Source organism: Salminus brasiliensis, chromosome 14, assembly GCF_030463535.1.
Source record: "Salminus brasiliensis chromosome 14, fSalBra1.hap2, whole genome shotgun sequence".
NCBI classification, from domain to species: domain Eukaryota; kingdom Metazoa; phylum Chordata; class Actinopteri; order Characiformes; family Bryconidae; genus Salminus; species Salminus brasiliensis.
This window is the reverse complement of record NC_132891.1, coordinates 28,644,281-28,661,148: the sequence shown is the minus strand read 5'-3', so window position 1 is coordinate 28,661,148 and position 16,868 is coordinate 28,644,281. Positions and strand designations below refer to the sequence as shown.

The following is a 16,868-nucleotide window of genomic DNA, read 5'->3' as shown; positions in this document are numbered from 1 at the left end:
CCAGACTTATTCAGTCTTAGAATAATCATAAACACATTCAATGATGTTGACGTCTGGACTCTGACAGCCTAAGAAGTTTTATTTAATAAAATGTTCTTTTTGTCTTTTTTGTTAAATCATTTTAACTCAGTGGAAGGACTGACAGAATCCCCAGTGGATCTGTTCAATCTGAATTGAGAGTGAAGCTTGATTTTCTCCTATTTCTTTAAGATAATAACTTTAGCTGATGGGGGTCGTTTTGGTGGTCGACCAGGGCTTGCATTTTTTGAGCTCCACTTTTTCATTTATTTTTACTTTGACTTTTCTTTTCTTTGTGTAAGTTTATTATCTTCTAGTGATACTTATGAGTAACATAATGGCTGTTTTTACTGGAAATTAAATAATTGAATCTCTCAGATTTTTTATAACACATTTCATCATAGAAACTTTCAGGTAAAAGCAGGTTACAGAAAAAAGCTGTTTGTCCAGACAAATAGCCACATTTTTTTATTAGTTAACATTAAGTAATGATTAATTTTCTTTTAATTGGAAATTGCCTGCAGTAGGTTAGTTGAGAAGCATGATGCTCAGCCATAAAAAAAAAATCAAATGAGAGAACTTCAAATATGGTTATTAAAAACAGCAAATTACTGCAATCCATTTTTTTTGCAAAAGCTTCCTTAGATTTTATTTTTAGTCACATTTAATTAATTTTCTTTGACACTAAATGTTTAGTCCTGAAAAAAACTCCCCTGCCTGTTTTGTAATTTTCTAGGCTCAAACATACCTGATATAACTAAAGGTAATGGGCAAGACCTTCTCTGAGATATAGTGCTTTCAATCAGAGGAAACAATAAATGTGGAGGACAGGTGTGCTCCAGGACCAGGGTTGAGAACTACTCCTGTATGTGACCAGCAAGAGCAAGATTGGCACCTACCCACATTCAATCAGCATGATAAGCGGCTGCTTTTCTCTGAGGGAAAAGGCTGTGGCGCCACTACTCTATAAGGTTACTTGAATTAAAAGTTCCAGGTTTGATCTTTTGTCTTTGAAGCTACAACATTTATTCAAATCCAAAAGCACCCCATCCTCTACCCCACTCCCACCTACAGCTACAGCTTTTGTTTTTGTGTTACTGCTGTTTAGCAAAATTGAAACCATTAGGTTTGTTGTTTACATGCAACCATCTGAGGATTAACGTCAGCACCCCAGAAGCTGAGCCCTGCTTAAGCAGGAGCACTAAGTACCTTTCTGGGCTTAAGTGGAAGAGCAGCATGTGTGCCCTGCATCAGCTGCCGGTTTATTAAAACTGAATGATTAGCATTTATTAGATTCGGTTGGTGAGTTATTATTACCATGCATATTAGATTACAGAATAGGTAACAGTGTTTTGGATTTGTTTAAAGTGATCTATCAGTGAGCATGTGTATTCCCTTTTCTTTTTTGGAAAAACTTGATTCTTTTAAAAACCATGGCTTCCAAGTAATGTTGTGACCAAGTGTGAGACGAAGTCTGAAAACTCTGGAGAGACATCTTGCTGTCTTACATGAAGCCTATGGAAACCAGGAAGGGTTGTGGTGGACCAGATTTTGGCAGAGGTCTTGAGAAAAGTACATTCTTAAGAAAGGCTCATTGTGATGGTTCTGTATCTGGTTCAATCTAATACAATGCTTCAAAAGAATGTACATTAGTAAATGAACATATACCCTTTTAGCAAGACCAATAAATAACCTTAATGGCCTGTATGACCAAATCTGTACATTTATAGTATAGTGTTGTCCAAAAAGCTCAGTGCACTAGGATTGTCTAGGGTTTTTTTTCAAATGGATGACAAAGTCAGCAAATCTAAGAACAGGGGCATCCACCATAGTTAGGATGTTGTGGCTGCGAGGTTTTCTTGGCACCAGTGTGTCAGGAAGCTGATCTCCTCTCTGTAGGCTGCCTCGTTGTTGTTGGAGATCAGGCCCCACAAATGTTGTGTCATTAGCGAATTTAATGATGACATAGGAGCTGTGTCTGGCTGTGCATAGTGATAAGTGTACAGGGATTACAGGAGCGGGCTGAGCACACAGCCCTGTGGGGCTCCAGTGAAGAGGGTCAGTGAAGAGGATGTGATGCTGCCCAACTTTACCACCTGCTGCCAGCTCGTCAGGAAGTTCAGGGTCCAGCTGCACAGAGAACTGATCAGACCCAGGTCCCAGAGCTTGATGCAGAGCCTTGGGGGGACTGTTGGTGTAGAATGCTGAACTGTAGTTCACAAACAGAGTTCTTCTTGTCCAGGTGGGAGAGAGCAGTGTGCAGAGTCAGGGCGATAGCATCATCAGTGGTATACAAATAACAGTGGGTCCAGGGTGGCAGGCAGTGAGGAGCAGATGAGGTCTCTAACCAGCCTCTCAAAGCTCTTGCTTATGAAAGAGTTTAGAGCATCAGGGATCCAACTTTTAATGGTGACCAGTTTGGAAAACACCCTGGTACCAATGAGAGTGTGGTTGAGAATTTCTCCATAGGCTATCGCTAGATGATCTACACATGCTTTGAGCACTTGTCCAAGGACGCTGGCAGGGCCTGCTGATTTGCGGGTGCTTAAAGGATCTGCCCACTTCAGCTATGCAGAAGGAGGGTAATAGCATCATCAGTGCATCTGACTCTAAGAGAAACTCTCTTATTGCCCAAGTCCAAAAGAGTTCTATTGTATTCATTGGCATGTTCATTAAACCAGTTTGAGATTACTTTTACTTTGTGGGATGGTGCATCATCATGCTGGAGGTAGCCATTATAAAAGAAGGGTTAACTCTGGCCATGAAGGGATGCCATCTCTGTCCCGCTTGCCCACTTCTCTCTCTCATCATCAAGGCATTTCCATCTGCAGAACTGCCGCTCTCTGGAAGTTTTTTTTTATTTACTGCACCATACTAAGTCAACTCTAGAGGCTGTTGTGCTAAAAATCCCAGGAGGTCAGCAGTTATAGAAATACTCAACCCAGACCATCTGGCACCAGCACTCATTTCACTGCCAAAATCACTGAGATCACATTATTCTCCATTCTAATGGTTGCTGTGAACATTACCTGAAGCTACTGGTCCCAATCTTATGCATGGCACTGCTGCCACACAATTGGCTAATTAGATATGTTATAAATAGGTAGGTGTACAGATATTTGACCAATGACAGGGTGCCTTTTAAAGATTGTATATCCTGCAGTGGGTAAAAATGCCCTAATTGTGTAAGTGCAAAATGTAACTTGGATACAGCTATATATTTTCTGCATTCTGATACATCTCAACCCTGCTGTAGGTCAGGTATCGCGCGAGGAAGCTGAGAGATGAGTTTTAAAATAAAATAGAACAAAATGCAGAAGGCCCAGATCGTTTTTCAAAAGGTGACTATTTCTGTCTCATATTCAATCTGAAAGGCACTTTTTTCCCCAGTGTTTCTCCTCTTGCCTGGTTGACACCATCATTCATACATTCTCACTAAGGGACAGTCAGGAAGTTTTATACCTCCTTAAATGCAGGTTACTGGTGTAAATGAACCCCTAAGCCTTGTGGTCAGCACTTGGTCAGCACTTCAGTGGTGCAGACCTATAGGCGAGAGTCCTCAAGGGTGCTATGTTTGAAAGCATGCAGTTGGCCAGATTTGCACAATGTCAAATGACAACATATAGGCTATGCACATATTGTACCAGACACAGTTAGCTTATGTATTGAAATCTATTATGCATGTTTATGTGTAAAGAACCTGTTTAATATTTAGGGCTGGGCAGCATGGTCAAAAACATTTGTCACTGTATTTTTTTAAATTTCTATAATAATTATTATTTTCGCATCTATACAATAAAGGTTTTAAGTAAAGGGCTTGCTTGGCCCCACATAATAACAATAACAATAACAAGGAATCAGTCTGCAAGACACAGGTTCAGTGTTTATTGTGCAAAACTGCACCATAGCAAAATCAGAGTTGTTAGAATAGCTCTGTTAACGTTCATTGTGCCTGAACACAGCGCTTCTCACTGTCTCTCAGAGCCACTGGTTAACGATTTCACCTATAATCTCATAATCTCGAGTTAGCTGACAGTGGCGGTGGGTTTATTTGAAATCAGGTGGACACAAAAAAAGCCCCCTGGTCCTTATGCAGTGTTCTCTAATGCTAACCTACTCTTGCAAGCAACATTAAAATTGTTAGTGCTAAGCATTCAGGCTGACCATGATGTGTTTAAATGATGCAGCGCTATATTTCTTTTAGCTCTTTTTCTTGTATTATGGTATGTAAGAACCACAGACTACTGAAACAGGAAAAATATTTCTGCTTATACAGTTTTATAAATAAAAGTGCTTAAAATGGTTCCGTGAGCGGTGGCATGGAAGAACTACTTCTGGCTCCATGAAGAACCTTGTTTGTAATAAAGTGTGAGTGTGAAGAATGGGGCTGTGTATTGTGTTTTGTGCACTTGGCAATACGATTATGATTCCATATATTGTGATATATACAGAATCACCATGTATATAATAGTGGGAATAACCGTGCAGGCTCGAATGACACTAGCGGGACGTTGTGGCATCCTTCACCCACTGTCACAGTCATACACAGATACAACACAGCATGCCACGTGACAGGGTTGGCCTGCATGTTTAAATTAGCGAGCACTCCAGTCAGTTGTAGTAGAGTGCAAAAACCATCATCATGAGCAAAGGACGAGATTTGACTGATGTCTGAAAGGGTATGATAATAGGGAACCGGGTAAAGGGGGGTATTATCTCAGAAACTGCTAAGGCAGAATGTTCTACAGCCACCGTAGTGAAGGTCTATATGTGAAAATGGACTTCTCACATATTGAGTGCCTCCCAGTGGCTTAATAGCGGTGATATAAGGCAGCAGTGGACAGTCATTTCTTGAAGTTGTTCTTGAAAGCAGTAAAGCATAAGGATCTGAGCCACTTTCACAAGGATTAAATTGTGATGATTAACATCAGGCAGGTCTTTTGGGGTGTTCCTGGGATGCAGTGAATGGTGCCTGCCAAATGTGGTTCAAGAAAAGAACCAGTAACAGGTTATTGGGTATCTTTGATGTGATCCATGAAGCCCCCACCTCACAACTTGTTCTAGATACCACAAGATAGCTTCAGAGGTCCATGCCTCCAATGCTTAGATCTACTGTGGTGGACTGGTGGAATTCTAAATGCTTTTAACTCTTAACACTACCTATATATCTTCTCTGTCATGCTGTATAGTCAGCTGTACAAATGTCCATCAGCTATGACTCGTGCAAGCTGGGTATGAGTGGGACACTTTAAAATTACAATTTCACTACCAGATACAGAAGTGAACACACAGCCTGTTATGCTGATTAATATGATGAACGGCTGGTGCTGTTTAAAAACCCAGAGGCAAGTCAGTAGAAACAGTTCAAAAACATTTTAACCTCCAAATAAAATGATCATGAATAAAAAGTAAAGGTTTCAGAACTGTTCCTGAATGAATGTCGAGTCTGGTCTGCTTAGGAGTGGTTAGGGGTTTCTGTTCTTCGACATGTGGTGTTTTAATTCATCAGTTTCCTATTAGCATTTCCTATCTAGATGCTAGAGTTTGCAGACTTCCTGCACTCATGCTGTATTGCTCACATTTCTTCTCATATCAAAGTGGCACAGTCAGCTGTAGCAGGTAGCTTTTGCAAAAGTTTGGCAACCTTAGCCAAATTACACATTTTGTCTTTTTTTATTAAGAGGTAGTGAACAAGGCCTTTGTGGCTAATTAAACAACATTTTAGGTTTTTGCACTAAATAAAGTTCTGAAGTATTTTTTTAAATCAGCCACACAACAGACATGGTAATAATAGGTCATAGCTATATGTTTTGGTTAAGCCCACCTATAACCATATTATCACTAAAGGGTCTTAACTCAGACTGCCCAGATGGAATTTTTGAGTTCTAAAGCATGCCAACCAGCTGCCACCTTTATGAACATCTTTAACATCCCCCTGCCACAGTCTAATGTTCCTGCCTGTGTTAAATCCGCTGTGTCCACATATCTGAGGATTTCACCTAATCACTCAACACATCACATATTGTCAGGAATGCCAAGCAACACCCCCACTTCCTCTGACAGCTGAGGAGAGTTAAACTGGTCTCACCAGCAACCTAAAACCTGTTCACTCATCATACTCACACTGAGCTCCACACATAACATTATTAACATATTATATTAATACTACTACTTCAACAACAACAACAACAACATCAACTACTACTACCACTAATAATAATAACTAGTAACATTAGTAGGCAATCAGAGGGATACAGCTGTGTCCCTCTAAATTCTGTGTGTGCCCCACGCCTCTGGACAAGGTCTTAGACCTTGATTAGTAAATCAGGCCTGAGGCATCTGACCAAATGTCATTAAGAACTGTCAGCTGAATTTTATTTCATAGCTTTATACATTTTCTAACATCTTTAAACCTTGTACTAACACTCATCAAAAATGGGCTCCTCTGAGTACTGTCTAAAGATCTAAAAAACAAAAGTAATCAATACCCACAAGGTGGGAACTGAGATACCCAAGCTTTTTAGCCTGCAGTTTCAACAAGTAATTAAGAAGTGGTTGTGATTAAGAAATGGCAGATCATTGTGAATTATGGAAGTCAAGATGACCAAGAAAATGTTCAGAGAGAACTGCTCATATCCTGGTAAGACAGGCTAAACCAATCTAAACCTCCATAGACTTCCAAGAATCTGCAGGTATATTTGTCTGAGTTAAAAGGGCACAGTTTCACCGTACAGATTATGTTGCAAACAGACATAACCTTCCCATAACTAAAGGAGTGTCACCTGCAACCTCATCAAAAAACTCAATGACTGAAGTATGCTGCAAAACATCTACACAACCCAATTGAGTGTTGCTGTGGACCTGACGAAGCCAAAATGCAACTCTCTGGCCACAATCCTATTGTTTCTATTGCACAGGTGGAAAGAAGAATGGATTGCACAAACTACCAACAAATCTTGAATGTAAATGTCAGGTCATCTGTGAAAAGGCTGAAACTGATGAGGATGGCTTCGGCAATGGGATAATCACTGAAAATATGCCTTAAAATTCATCAAATTTTTGCACAAGTAAATTTTTGATTTGAGTTTTTTTATGTGCTTTTGCATTTGCTGAGAATATTGTGTTTTATGCTTAAGTAGCTACTGAGTGTCAGGCCCATATAAGGATTTCCGCCTTGTTTCCTATTCACTTGTGTTTTCATGTTCCACCTGGGAATGGGATGCACCTGGGAATGGGATTTAAGAAGCTGGCTGACGACTCCTCAGCGCCGTGAATTGATTCTCCACCCATCGGTGGCGTGTTCATGTTGGCAAGTGTTCTGATCTGATTCGAGTGATATCTTTGTCTGAGGCTGTATTTAATACCTCCTAATTATGATTAAACTTGTAAAATTTTTTGCATAAGACTGTATATAGACAAAATAAATGTTTTTAACTTATTAGTGTTCTTCTCTAAGGGAAGTAAACAAGTCATGACAAGTAACATAACTAACATAATTTTTATAAAGTCAGAGAATGCAATGTATTTAAAAGACTATGTTACTGGAAAATTAATTACATTACTTTACAATTACATTACAACACATTTTACAGCATTAGAACCCTGCTACCATGTTTAGCTTTACATCATAAGGCTTTTATGACTCTAAATACTACACTAGATGTGAATGTAACAAGAGCTGGTTCTGGACCAGTTTGCAAGCTACTGCTGTGCACGGAGGCCAGTCATACAAAGGTTGAGTCAGATAATTATTGCAGACTGGCATCCTGACCCTGAGAATCAACATAGCATTGAGAGAATGGTAACATTTTAGCTTTTGGAATTTGAACCGGTCTACCAATTTCTTCTTTTAATGTCACCAGTTAATTCAGCTTTCACAGCAGGCTCATTCATTTCCACTCGTCAACGCAGTGTCCTCAGTCTGGCTTTCAGTGCCTCCTACTGTATCTGCTAAAACAACTTCTGTTTCATCGTGAATGCCTCACACGGAGCTCGATTTGAGTGGGTCTTGGCGCTGGGTTCCTCTCTGTGTGAACAGCATGTGTCTGATCTTGCTTTCTTGTTTCACATCTAAGAGGCTATTGGTGGATGTTGTCTATTAAAGTCGGGGAGCTGACCTTTTGTTCAACTGCTGAGCTGAAAGGAGCAGTTCAGCAGGTGCTGTGTCTGGGGCTGTTTTACCATGATGGTGTTTCCTGCTGTTCTGAAATGACAACCTTGCACACCTTCAAGCTATCTGACTCTTCTCAGTCAAAGGGCTCATTCATTGCCCATTGCTTTTTGTTTTTGTTTTTGCTTTGTTTGGGTTTCAGAAGTCAGCACGATTTTGATATAACTTTAAAGTTGACCTCAAACAGGGACCCAAATTGATATTGGGAAAATTAGGGTTGTGTATTGGCAAGAACCTGGTGACTATACATATCATGATACAGGGGTTATGGTTAAATAACCATCAAAACCAATGTTACAGCCCTATTTACAACCCTGTTATATAACATATATCTACATGTTATATTCAACATATTGCAATATATTGTAATACTGTTAGGTTATATATTGCAATTTTAAATCACATTTTGAACAACTGTATAAAAGAGACTCCATTATATGGATAACGTCTATGTTACCTTGACCTTTTAGCCTGACCAATACATCAGCTTATACACCAGCTCCAAAATAAAAGAAATAAGAATAATATCTAAAACATCCCCTTTTTCATCCCGGCAGAGCTAGTGCTTAATGTAGCTCATGCAGGCTGAAAATGATTGACTTCACACATGCTTTGCATTGTTCTTTATGCTTATTAAAAAGGAAAGTATGTGTAAATTCAATTAAAAAAAAGATACCACACACAAAAAAACATAGTTTAGGCCCCAATCACTGCTGCTTCAACTCCAAGATACAGATAAATACAAATAAAGCTTTTTCACTAGCCCTGTCCAGGGGTATTCTAGCCTTGTGTTCAATAATTCCAGTTAGGGTTCGGACCCAATATGATCATTACCAGGAAGAAGCAGATAGGAGGACTGGATGGATATTTTGACTATATTTTTGTATACAATCCTTTCTCCCAGCTTTCATTTGTTCTATTTATTGCCTGTATACACAAAAAAGCTCAAGTTGAGTATATGCAATTGACCTGTCAGATATAATCATTTATATGATCTGTAATTAAAATGGTAAAATAGTAATTAAAATTGTGCTCTGTTTTCTGATAGGTGTCATGGCGTGCTAGGCCAGACCAGGATGGGACAAACACTCGCAGAGTGGTTTTAAAGCAAGAAGATTTTTTAACAAAAACCAAGGACACAGAAATTCGCAAAATGATGCAAACGATGCAGCAACTAAGGGGTACAAACACAAACACAACACAAACGTGACAAACAAGAGGGTGAACCAAAAACGAACTTGGGACTGGGAGTTGAGCTGGCACGATAGGGAAAAACCAAAAGGGGACAAGAAATAAATCCTACAGGCAGAGCCTGGGCTAAACAGGGGTTAATGTAAACTGCGCTAGAATGGTGCTATCATGACTAAGGGGGGAGAGCTGGGGGACCAGCTACTGAGCAACAACGGCTAGGCCGACCAAACCTGGAACCGCTGCGTGCTGCTGTGAGCGAACGTGGATAGCAGGGTGACCTGCTCCTGAATGAGAACACTGAGCAGAAGCTGGCCTCAACACACCTCTAACAGTACGGGGAACCTCTCGGGCAACCTTAAGGTCCCAAACGATACAATTCTCGGCACGGAATGGCGGTGTCGAGGCTTCTTAAATACCCCCCAATCCCAGGTGTCCCCAGACACTGAATCAAACACATGAACACAAATGAACATGAATCAATACGATGAACCAAACACATGAATGAAAACGAGGCGGAAGTCCTTATTTGGGTCTGTGGCGGTGGCTTGGAATTGCTCCGGGGGAGGGCGCGATACCGAAGGGCTGACAATAGGTCTACAGGCAAGTCAGAAAGCTGCTGTGAACTGAAAAACTCCTCTCCTTAGGGTTTATTGCTCCACTAGGTTTAAATGTGCCAAAAATGCACTTATTGAGTATGGACTATTGTAAGCTGTTCTTTGATTATAAATATTAAGTGTGTGACTTTGATTGGGGCAATATATATGACATAAAATAACATTATATGTTATTTATCATGAAACACACCGATTTTTCTTTTCACTGATAAGCTTTTATTGACTGGTTTACAGCACCAGTGTCAGCTTACAAAACCTGCATATCATAGCGTCCTTTTAACAATGCAACAAAGATGTATTTATTCCTGAGTCTCACCGGATTGCTGTCCTCTCGCTGTGTCCTCTCAGCACGTTGTGCTGTTTGCAAGCTGACGAGATTGTTGAAAAGGCCCCACTTGCTTCCTTGGTTTGCTTTTCTTGACTCTAACTGGTAAACAAATAGGCTGGTTATTTCCCTTCTGAAGTGTGTTTAGCTCCATGTTAGACTACCTTTAGCTAAGGTAATCTTGATTATTTTCAAAGGATTGGATGTTAAAGTGAAGAAACGGTAAAGGTTAGCATTAGCTAGCATTGGCTTTTAGTCTGGTGTGTCTGGTGATCCCTGTTTTTCCCTCCCTGGCTTTGCTGTTGGCGTAGTTTGAGCTTCCCTTCTGTGATGCATGCAAAAGGAAAAACCATGATTACAAGGCCTGGTTCCCGTAGCAATCCATATTACCGTGACAGAGTCTAGTGGTGATGAGCTGCTCTCTAGTATCCACAACACCATATTCTCCCAAAGTGGCTGTTGCGTTTTGCTGTTTTACCAGCTAGTGGGCTGGGTATATGTAGGTGTTGGAGGTGTGAATAAACCAAGACTGTTAAGTAACCGTCTTCACACTGGAATTGTCCATCTCTGTTTTTGGTTATGACAGATTGGTGGATGAGGACACAAAAGTGTATGTCTCTTTCATATTCAGCTTTTTATTTTACTATCACTGTAGTTTGTTGATTTATTTAAGCAACCACCTAATTTGCTCCAACAATGGCATTAAATGCCAACAAAACACAGCATAAACTTATTATTAAACTATATAAATTATCATTTTACTTTACTTACAGGTGCAAAGTTTGGACACCCCTGGTGATTTAAGATATGTGCTGTAAAATGAGCAGAGTTTTCTGCAGAGAAATCAGCAAAATGTGTCAATGGAAACCCAGGACAGGAGGACCCTGGTGATTTTAGAAATTAATTTGATTAGGAATGACATTTATATCTGATTTACATTTCGCAACAAACAAAACACGTGGCAAAAATATAAAGCATGCTGTATATTCACACATTTCATCAACGTTTGATAAAACTCAAATCATAGTAAATTATTTCCTCTTCTACCTACAAACACAAGCACGGTTGTTTATAGGAAATAACAGGAAGTTATACCATGCTTTTGTTAGACGTATACACAGGCCATGCCACAACATACTGTCCATGAATATGCAGCAGTCTTAGCCCTGGGGCTGTTGTATGTTGTATGCTTAGACTAAAAGGCGGTTTGGGTTATGCTCACAGCTTGATGTGCGCTGGTGCAATCTTCAAATTCAATACCCACCTTCGCATCGGATGTGAATTGAAATTAGAGCTCTGTCCTAATTGGCATTCTGCCCACTTCTTCGCATGTCACGGCTCATGTTGACAGTGCGTAAGCTTGGGGCTGGGTTCATTAAAGAGAATTGTGCTTTCTCAATCTGCAGAATAGCCTTTGTGTCTCGACTGTAATCTAGGGTAAATGATGGGTCTATGCGGGACGGCCTATTCATTTACTCTAGGACTTAGTGTTTATGCCCTGATAATGTCATATTTGCCTCTAATTTCGCATGGAAATACTGCAGTGTGAGCTGGGGAGTAAAAATTATGTTCTTTCTTTTTGTGTGCACTGAATTGATAGATTACTTTTTTGCATTGGCCCAACTTAGGAGCTTCAAAGAGTACCCAAAACAAATAAGCAACTATTAACTCTCTCCAGTGTTTCAAAACAACATTTAGCTTCAAATGCTATTGGAATGCAAGTGCTGGTCAAATTGATCATCTTTGCTTCTGACTCAAAATGTGCAGTCATACACCTTGGCGCAGACCAATTATTCAATATTAACATTAGGGTGTGCTGTCGTCCTGACTTCCATACAGCATGCACCAGAACTATAATTCGCAATTTAAACAATTAACTTACAGGCTACGCCCGTGCATGTGAGGAATAGCAATGATCTGAATCATTACCCCCAGCTAACTCCCATCTGAATGGAATGACAACAGGTTTGATGGCATTAAGGCAGAAGCAGTCCTGGCTGGATTCGCACCTGTGGGCCGGCCTCCAGTCTAATGCCATCTGACAAACTCAGAGAGGGATGATTGATGCCTGTGGTTTGTCCAGTGATGTGTATATATGTGTGTGTGTGTGTGTGTGTGTGTGTGTGTGTGCGCATCCCAGTGGAATACTGTACATTGTTCAAGGGAGAACTCTGCATATGCTTTATATAAGGGTGATTCTTCAATTAGTAGAACTTTTATGTCCACAGATTACAAATGAATGTAAGAAATAATTTATTACAATATTTTTTTTCTAAAATGTTTCAAAAAAATCTGTATTACTTTGGTCTCGTCCCCAACCCGGACTTTAAGACTTCTCCAATAAATGTAATCAATACATTACCATTCATCTTTATAATAGCTTAAAAAGACAAAAAAAGTAACAAAGTATTGAAGTTCATAATGAATTATTTTTGTAATGTTTTAAACATCAATACTTTGCTACTTTGGCCTCACCCCCAACCCAGATTTTCTGCATATTTGCAGATTTACTGCTGAGACAGCTCTAGAGAATACAGAAAAAAAGTAAAGGATGAAAAAGTAAGAGAATTTTTTGGAAAGATGGATTTCTGCACTATGGCACTTATGGCATCTAAATATAAAATGGCATTTATTCTATATAAGCTCAGTGTTGGTCATCATTAGGTCTTTTCTTTTAAAAGAAAGATGGTAAAAAGAACACCCCAATTGAAGAATCACCCAGAAGCAGTCTTACATTTTCTGAAACAGTCTAACATGTAATACTCTTACCCAATCGAAAGCAGAAGTACAGCTTGTAACTCTGTTAAAGGTGGCCTTTATCTGTAGTAAGCACTTGTGTAATGCAGAACAGTGCTTCCTTTATTCTGGCCTGCTCCAGGGCTACACACATGCACATGGTCCAAGAATTTAAAGCTCTAGCCACGCTCACTAACATGATGTCTTTTGTCAGTTTTAAAAAGCAACTTCTGCGGGTCTTAAAAGTCAGCTGGCATTAATTCCTTTGAGACGCCTTTTTTTCCTGAAAAGAAGCTTATAGTTCTGTTTCCTCATACATTTTCTATTTCTTATACAGAGTTTCATCGTGCAGACAGAAAGAGCAGGCAGCAATTTGTATATATAGTTTATTGCTTGGGCTCTTTGTGGTCCTTTGTGACAGGTTTGAATGAGCGCTCAACTTTGGTTCATTAATATTATTTTGGCAATATTTCTAACAGTATTTCTTTTTCTTTCTGAGTCGTTTTGTAGTTGCAATAATAACAACCCAATATCAATGATCTCAGCTGGGAAGTGATTATTTGAGAAGAAATTTGTAATGACAAAGAGGTTCAACAGAGAATTCATAAATGACACTGCTTTCCGGTGTGGCTTAGACGGCTGTCTGATGGGTCAGTTCAAATTACATAACATAGCATGATGTGCCTTAAGTTGTCACTGGTAAGGGAATCCAGTTCTTCACAAAATGCACACTTTAAAATTGAGGTTCCACAAAGAGTTCTTTGCCAGAACAAAAATAAAATGAAGAACTAATGAAGAACTATGATGCACTATGAACGCTTGATTACTTACTACTAGGTAACTCAGTAACCATGTTGAAAACAGTGTTATTGAACATTTAGTGGATGTTTTTTCAAAGAACAAGAACATTTTTGTAAATGAGATGCGCAAGGGTTAGGCTTTTTAAAGTTTAAAGAATACTTACATTATGTTAGGACTACAAGACCCTGCTGGTGACATTGTCTTTCAAACTAAACTAGGGTTGGAAATAGGATCCTAAGGCATATTCACAAGCTAATAAGGCAGTAAACAAGACAATTAAGTTGAGAGAATTAACTGGTGGCCACAACTCAATATGATATGGAAACAAGATAATTCAGTTGGGATAATTAAATGAACTGAAGTTTAGCAAGGTGTGGTAACAAAATGATTAAGTCATGAACATAACTGAGTAAAGTGTAGGATTGAGATCATTAAATCAAATTAATGAAATTGTGGCCATGACATATGCTATGTTCCATTTATCTTGGAAGTTGGAGCAGGGAATGTTCCAACATTCCAATAATTGTATACTAATCCAAAGACTGTTAGCTATAGACTACAGAGCTTACCACAACACTCCTTTACCAGTGTTTTATGGCAAATGCAGTTGAAATTTCTTCCTTGGAACTCAAAAAATTCAACATCCCAGTTCAAATGGAACACAGTATTAATATGGTGGAAACAAGACAGTTAATTTGAGATTATTAAATTGTGGCTATAACTTAATCTGGTGTCAGAATGAGATAATCAAGACAAGATAATTAAGCTGTGGTCATGACTTAATATGGTGTGGGAATGAGACAACTGAGCTGAGATCATTCAATTGTGGCAATGACTTAATATGGTTTAGAAACATAATTATTGTTTATGGTCATTATTTATATGCCCATGATGTTGTAAGATGTAAGAACGAGATAATAAAGATAATTGAGATGTAGCCACAGCTCAGTGAGATGTAGAAACAAGATAATTAGATCATGTTCATGAATTCATAAGGCATAGTAAAAAGATAATTAAGTCATACTTATGACTTTGTAAGACTTGGAAATGAGTAGGACTTGGGAATAAAATAAGATGTTCTGGTTCCCACACCTTTAAAATTATGGCCAGGCTTTATATTTATTAAGAGGAGATGCCACTTGTGGGTTTATATACACTGTACTAATGAAAGAACCATTTAGGAACCTGTATTTTTAAAGTAAAACAATCTTGTATTATAGCCATGACAAACATGAATGTTGATGGTTCTTCTAAAGCTCCCACTTTAGAGGAACTTCTCCATACGGAGCACGCTGATCCTGGCCAGTTTGGAGATCCATCGATTAGCATGCGTGCTGCTGTGGCTGGAGGTCTGAACAAAGCCCAGCTTGCGGAACAGGGAGATGCCCGCAGCCTGAGCAGAAGTGGTCTCTATGACTAATCGAGAGAGGCCTTGCTCTTTGCAGAATTCGATGGCTTTTTCTGTCAGTTGAGTACCCAGTCCCTTCCGCCTTAGGGGAAAAGACACAACCAATTTGAACACTTCCCCTGCGCTTCCTTCCAGCAATGCCACATCCACCGCTCCACCATTCCAGCCGTCGTTTATGTCGTTCATCGGCCCACCCTTCATGCCCACTACAGCTAGCAACCCTGCAATCTTGGTCTGCCCATCGACCTCAGTCTCAGCCACCCAGAAGCTGTTGACTGGGTTGTCCAGGAAACTGACCTGGATGTCGGCCATCTCCATGTCCAGCTTCCTTCTGAGGTAACTATCAAAGATCTCGTGGCAGCAGTAGTAGACCAACGCAGCCCATGCCCCACCAAATAACAGGGCCAGAAAGTAAGAACTTCCACCCAGCACGTATCCGGCCATGGAGATACTGAGGGTGATGCCCACGTGGTCTGGGTGGCTCATGGCTTTGAAGAAGGCCGGGTAGACATGCTCCAGGATGCCAAACCGGAACAAGGAGATGACAGATTCCCTGTCCGAGGCCCTGTATGGCCTGATTGAGCACTGAACTGTGAGACAAAGGGAGCAGGAGAGAAGGGTTTCAAGCTCAACGTCATCTAATCTGGCTGTTTTTGCAATTCAGAAAATCCTGTAGCCTTGCACAATAGGCACACATAGAAAAGAAAGGAAATAATGCTCCATTCATTGAAAACACAGTCTTTCATCAGACCATAGCACAGCACAGCACAAAAGGCTGAAATAGGGAAAAGATGGTAGGGGAAAACTTGAAACAGTAGAACAGTGAATCGCTTGAAGGCGGTAAACAAATTCAGAAAGCGAACAGAGTTTGAAATAAGGCTCTTATAACGCTGTTGCATATTTCATTGCATATTGTACGACCAAAACAATTGTCATTAGCTAAAACTCAGAACTGAAGCACTTGGTGAACTTTAACAGTTTGCTAAATAGTGATCTAAACCACAGGCAACCTAACGCAAGATACGCAATGATCAAAAGTGAGAAATGGGAAGCGATATAAGACAAAGCTTGCTGTTAACAAGGTGTCAGAACACCAGAGCTTACACATCAGATGAGATGACGAGTCACCGGACTCAAATAGCTTGCTTCACACGTATGCAAACAAAAGTCAGAGAGTTGACTTACAGTTATTTTTCTGCACCATTCCTCCTGGCTTTTCTTCACTTTTCCGCTGGGCCACTCTGTCTTAGCTCCCCGCTTCAACACCTTGCCGTGTGAACTTCACTCACAGTGTGTGGCAAATACCCAATCACAGGGTGGCTCAGGAAAAGCCTCTGAGCATTTTAACACACACACACACACACAAACACACACACACACACACACACACACACACACTCTATTGCACACACCGCTATTATACTGTTATTATACTATATACAAACACACCTACACACACATTGTTGCGCATATAAGCCATAACACAATCACATCTTATTATACTTGCACCCACATACACTATTTACCACACGCATTCACGCACACACACACACACACTTTAGTCTTCATAAAGTCTTCTTTTTATAATTATAAAGTGCTAGGCAG

General features: G+C 39.9%; 1 protein-coding gene across 1 annotated transcript; it reads right to left on the bottom strand.

The window, feature by feature from the left end:
* Window positions 1-13,199: 13,199 nt before the first annotated feature.
* LOC140577295 (N-acetyltransferase 8) lies at window positions 13,200-16,530 on the bottom strand. The gene is made up of 2 exons (XM_072697203.1): window positions 16,449-16,530; window positions 13,200-15,853 (listed from the first exon to the last, which is right to left on the bottom strand). The coding sequence occupies exons 1-2, from the start codon at window positions 16,465-16,467 to the stop codon at window positions 15,120-15,122; spliced, it is 753 nt and encodes a 250-aa protein (XP_072553304.1). The 5' UTR covers window positions 16,468-16,530; the 3' UTR covers window positions 13,200-15,119.
* Between the last annotated feature and the right edge of the window lie 338 nt (window positions 16,531-16,868).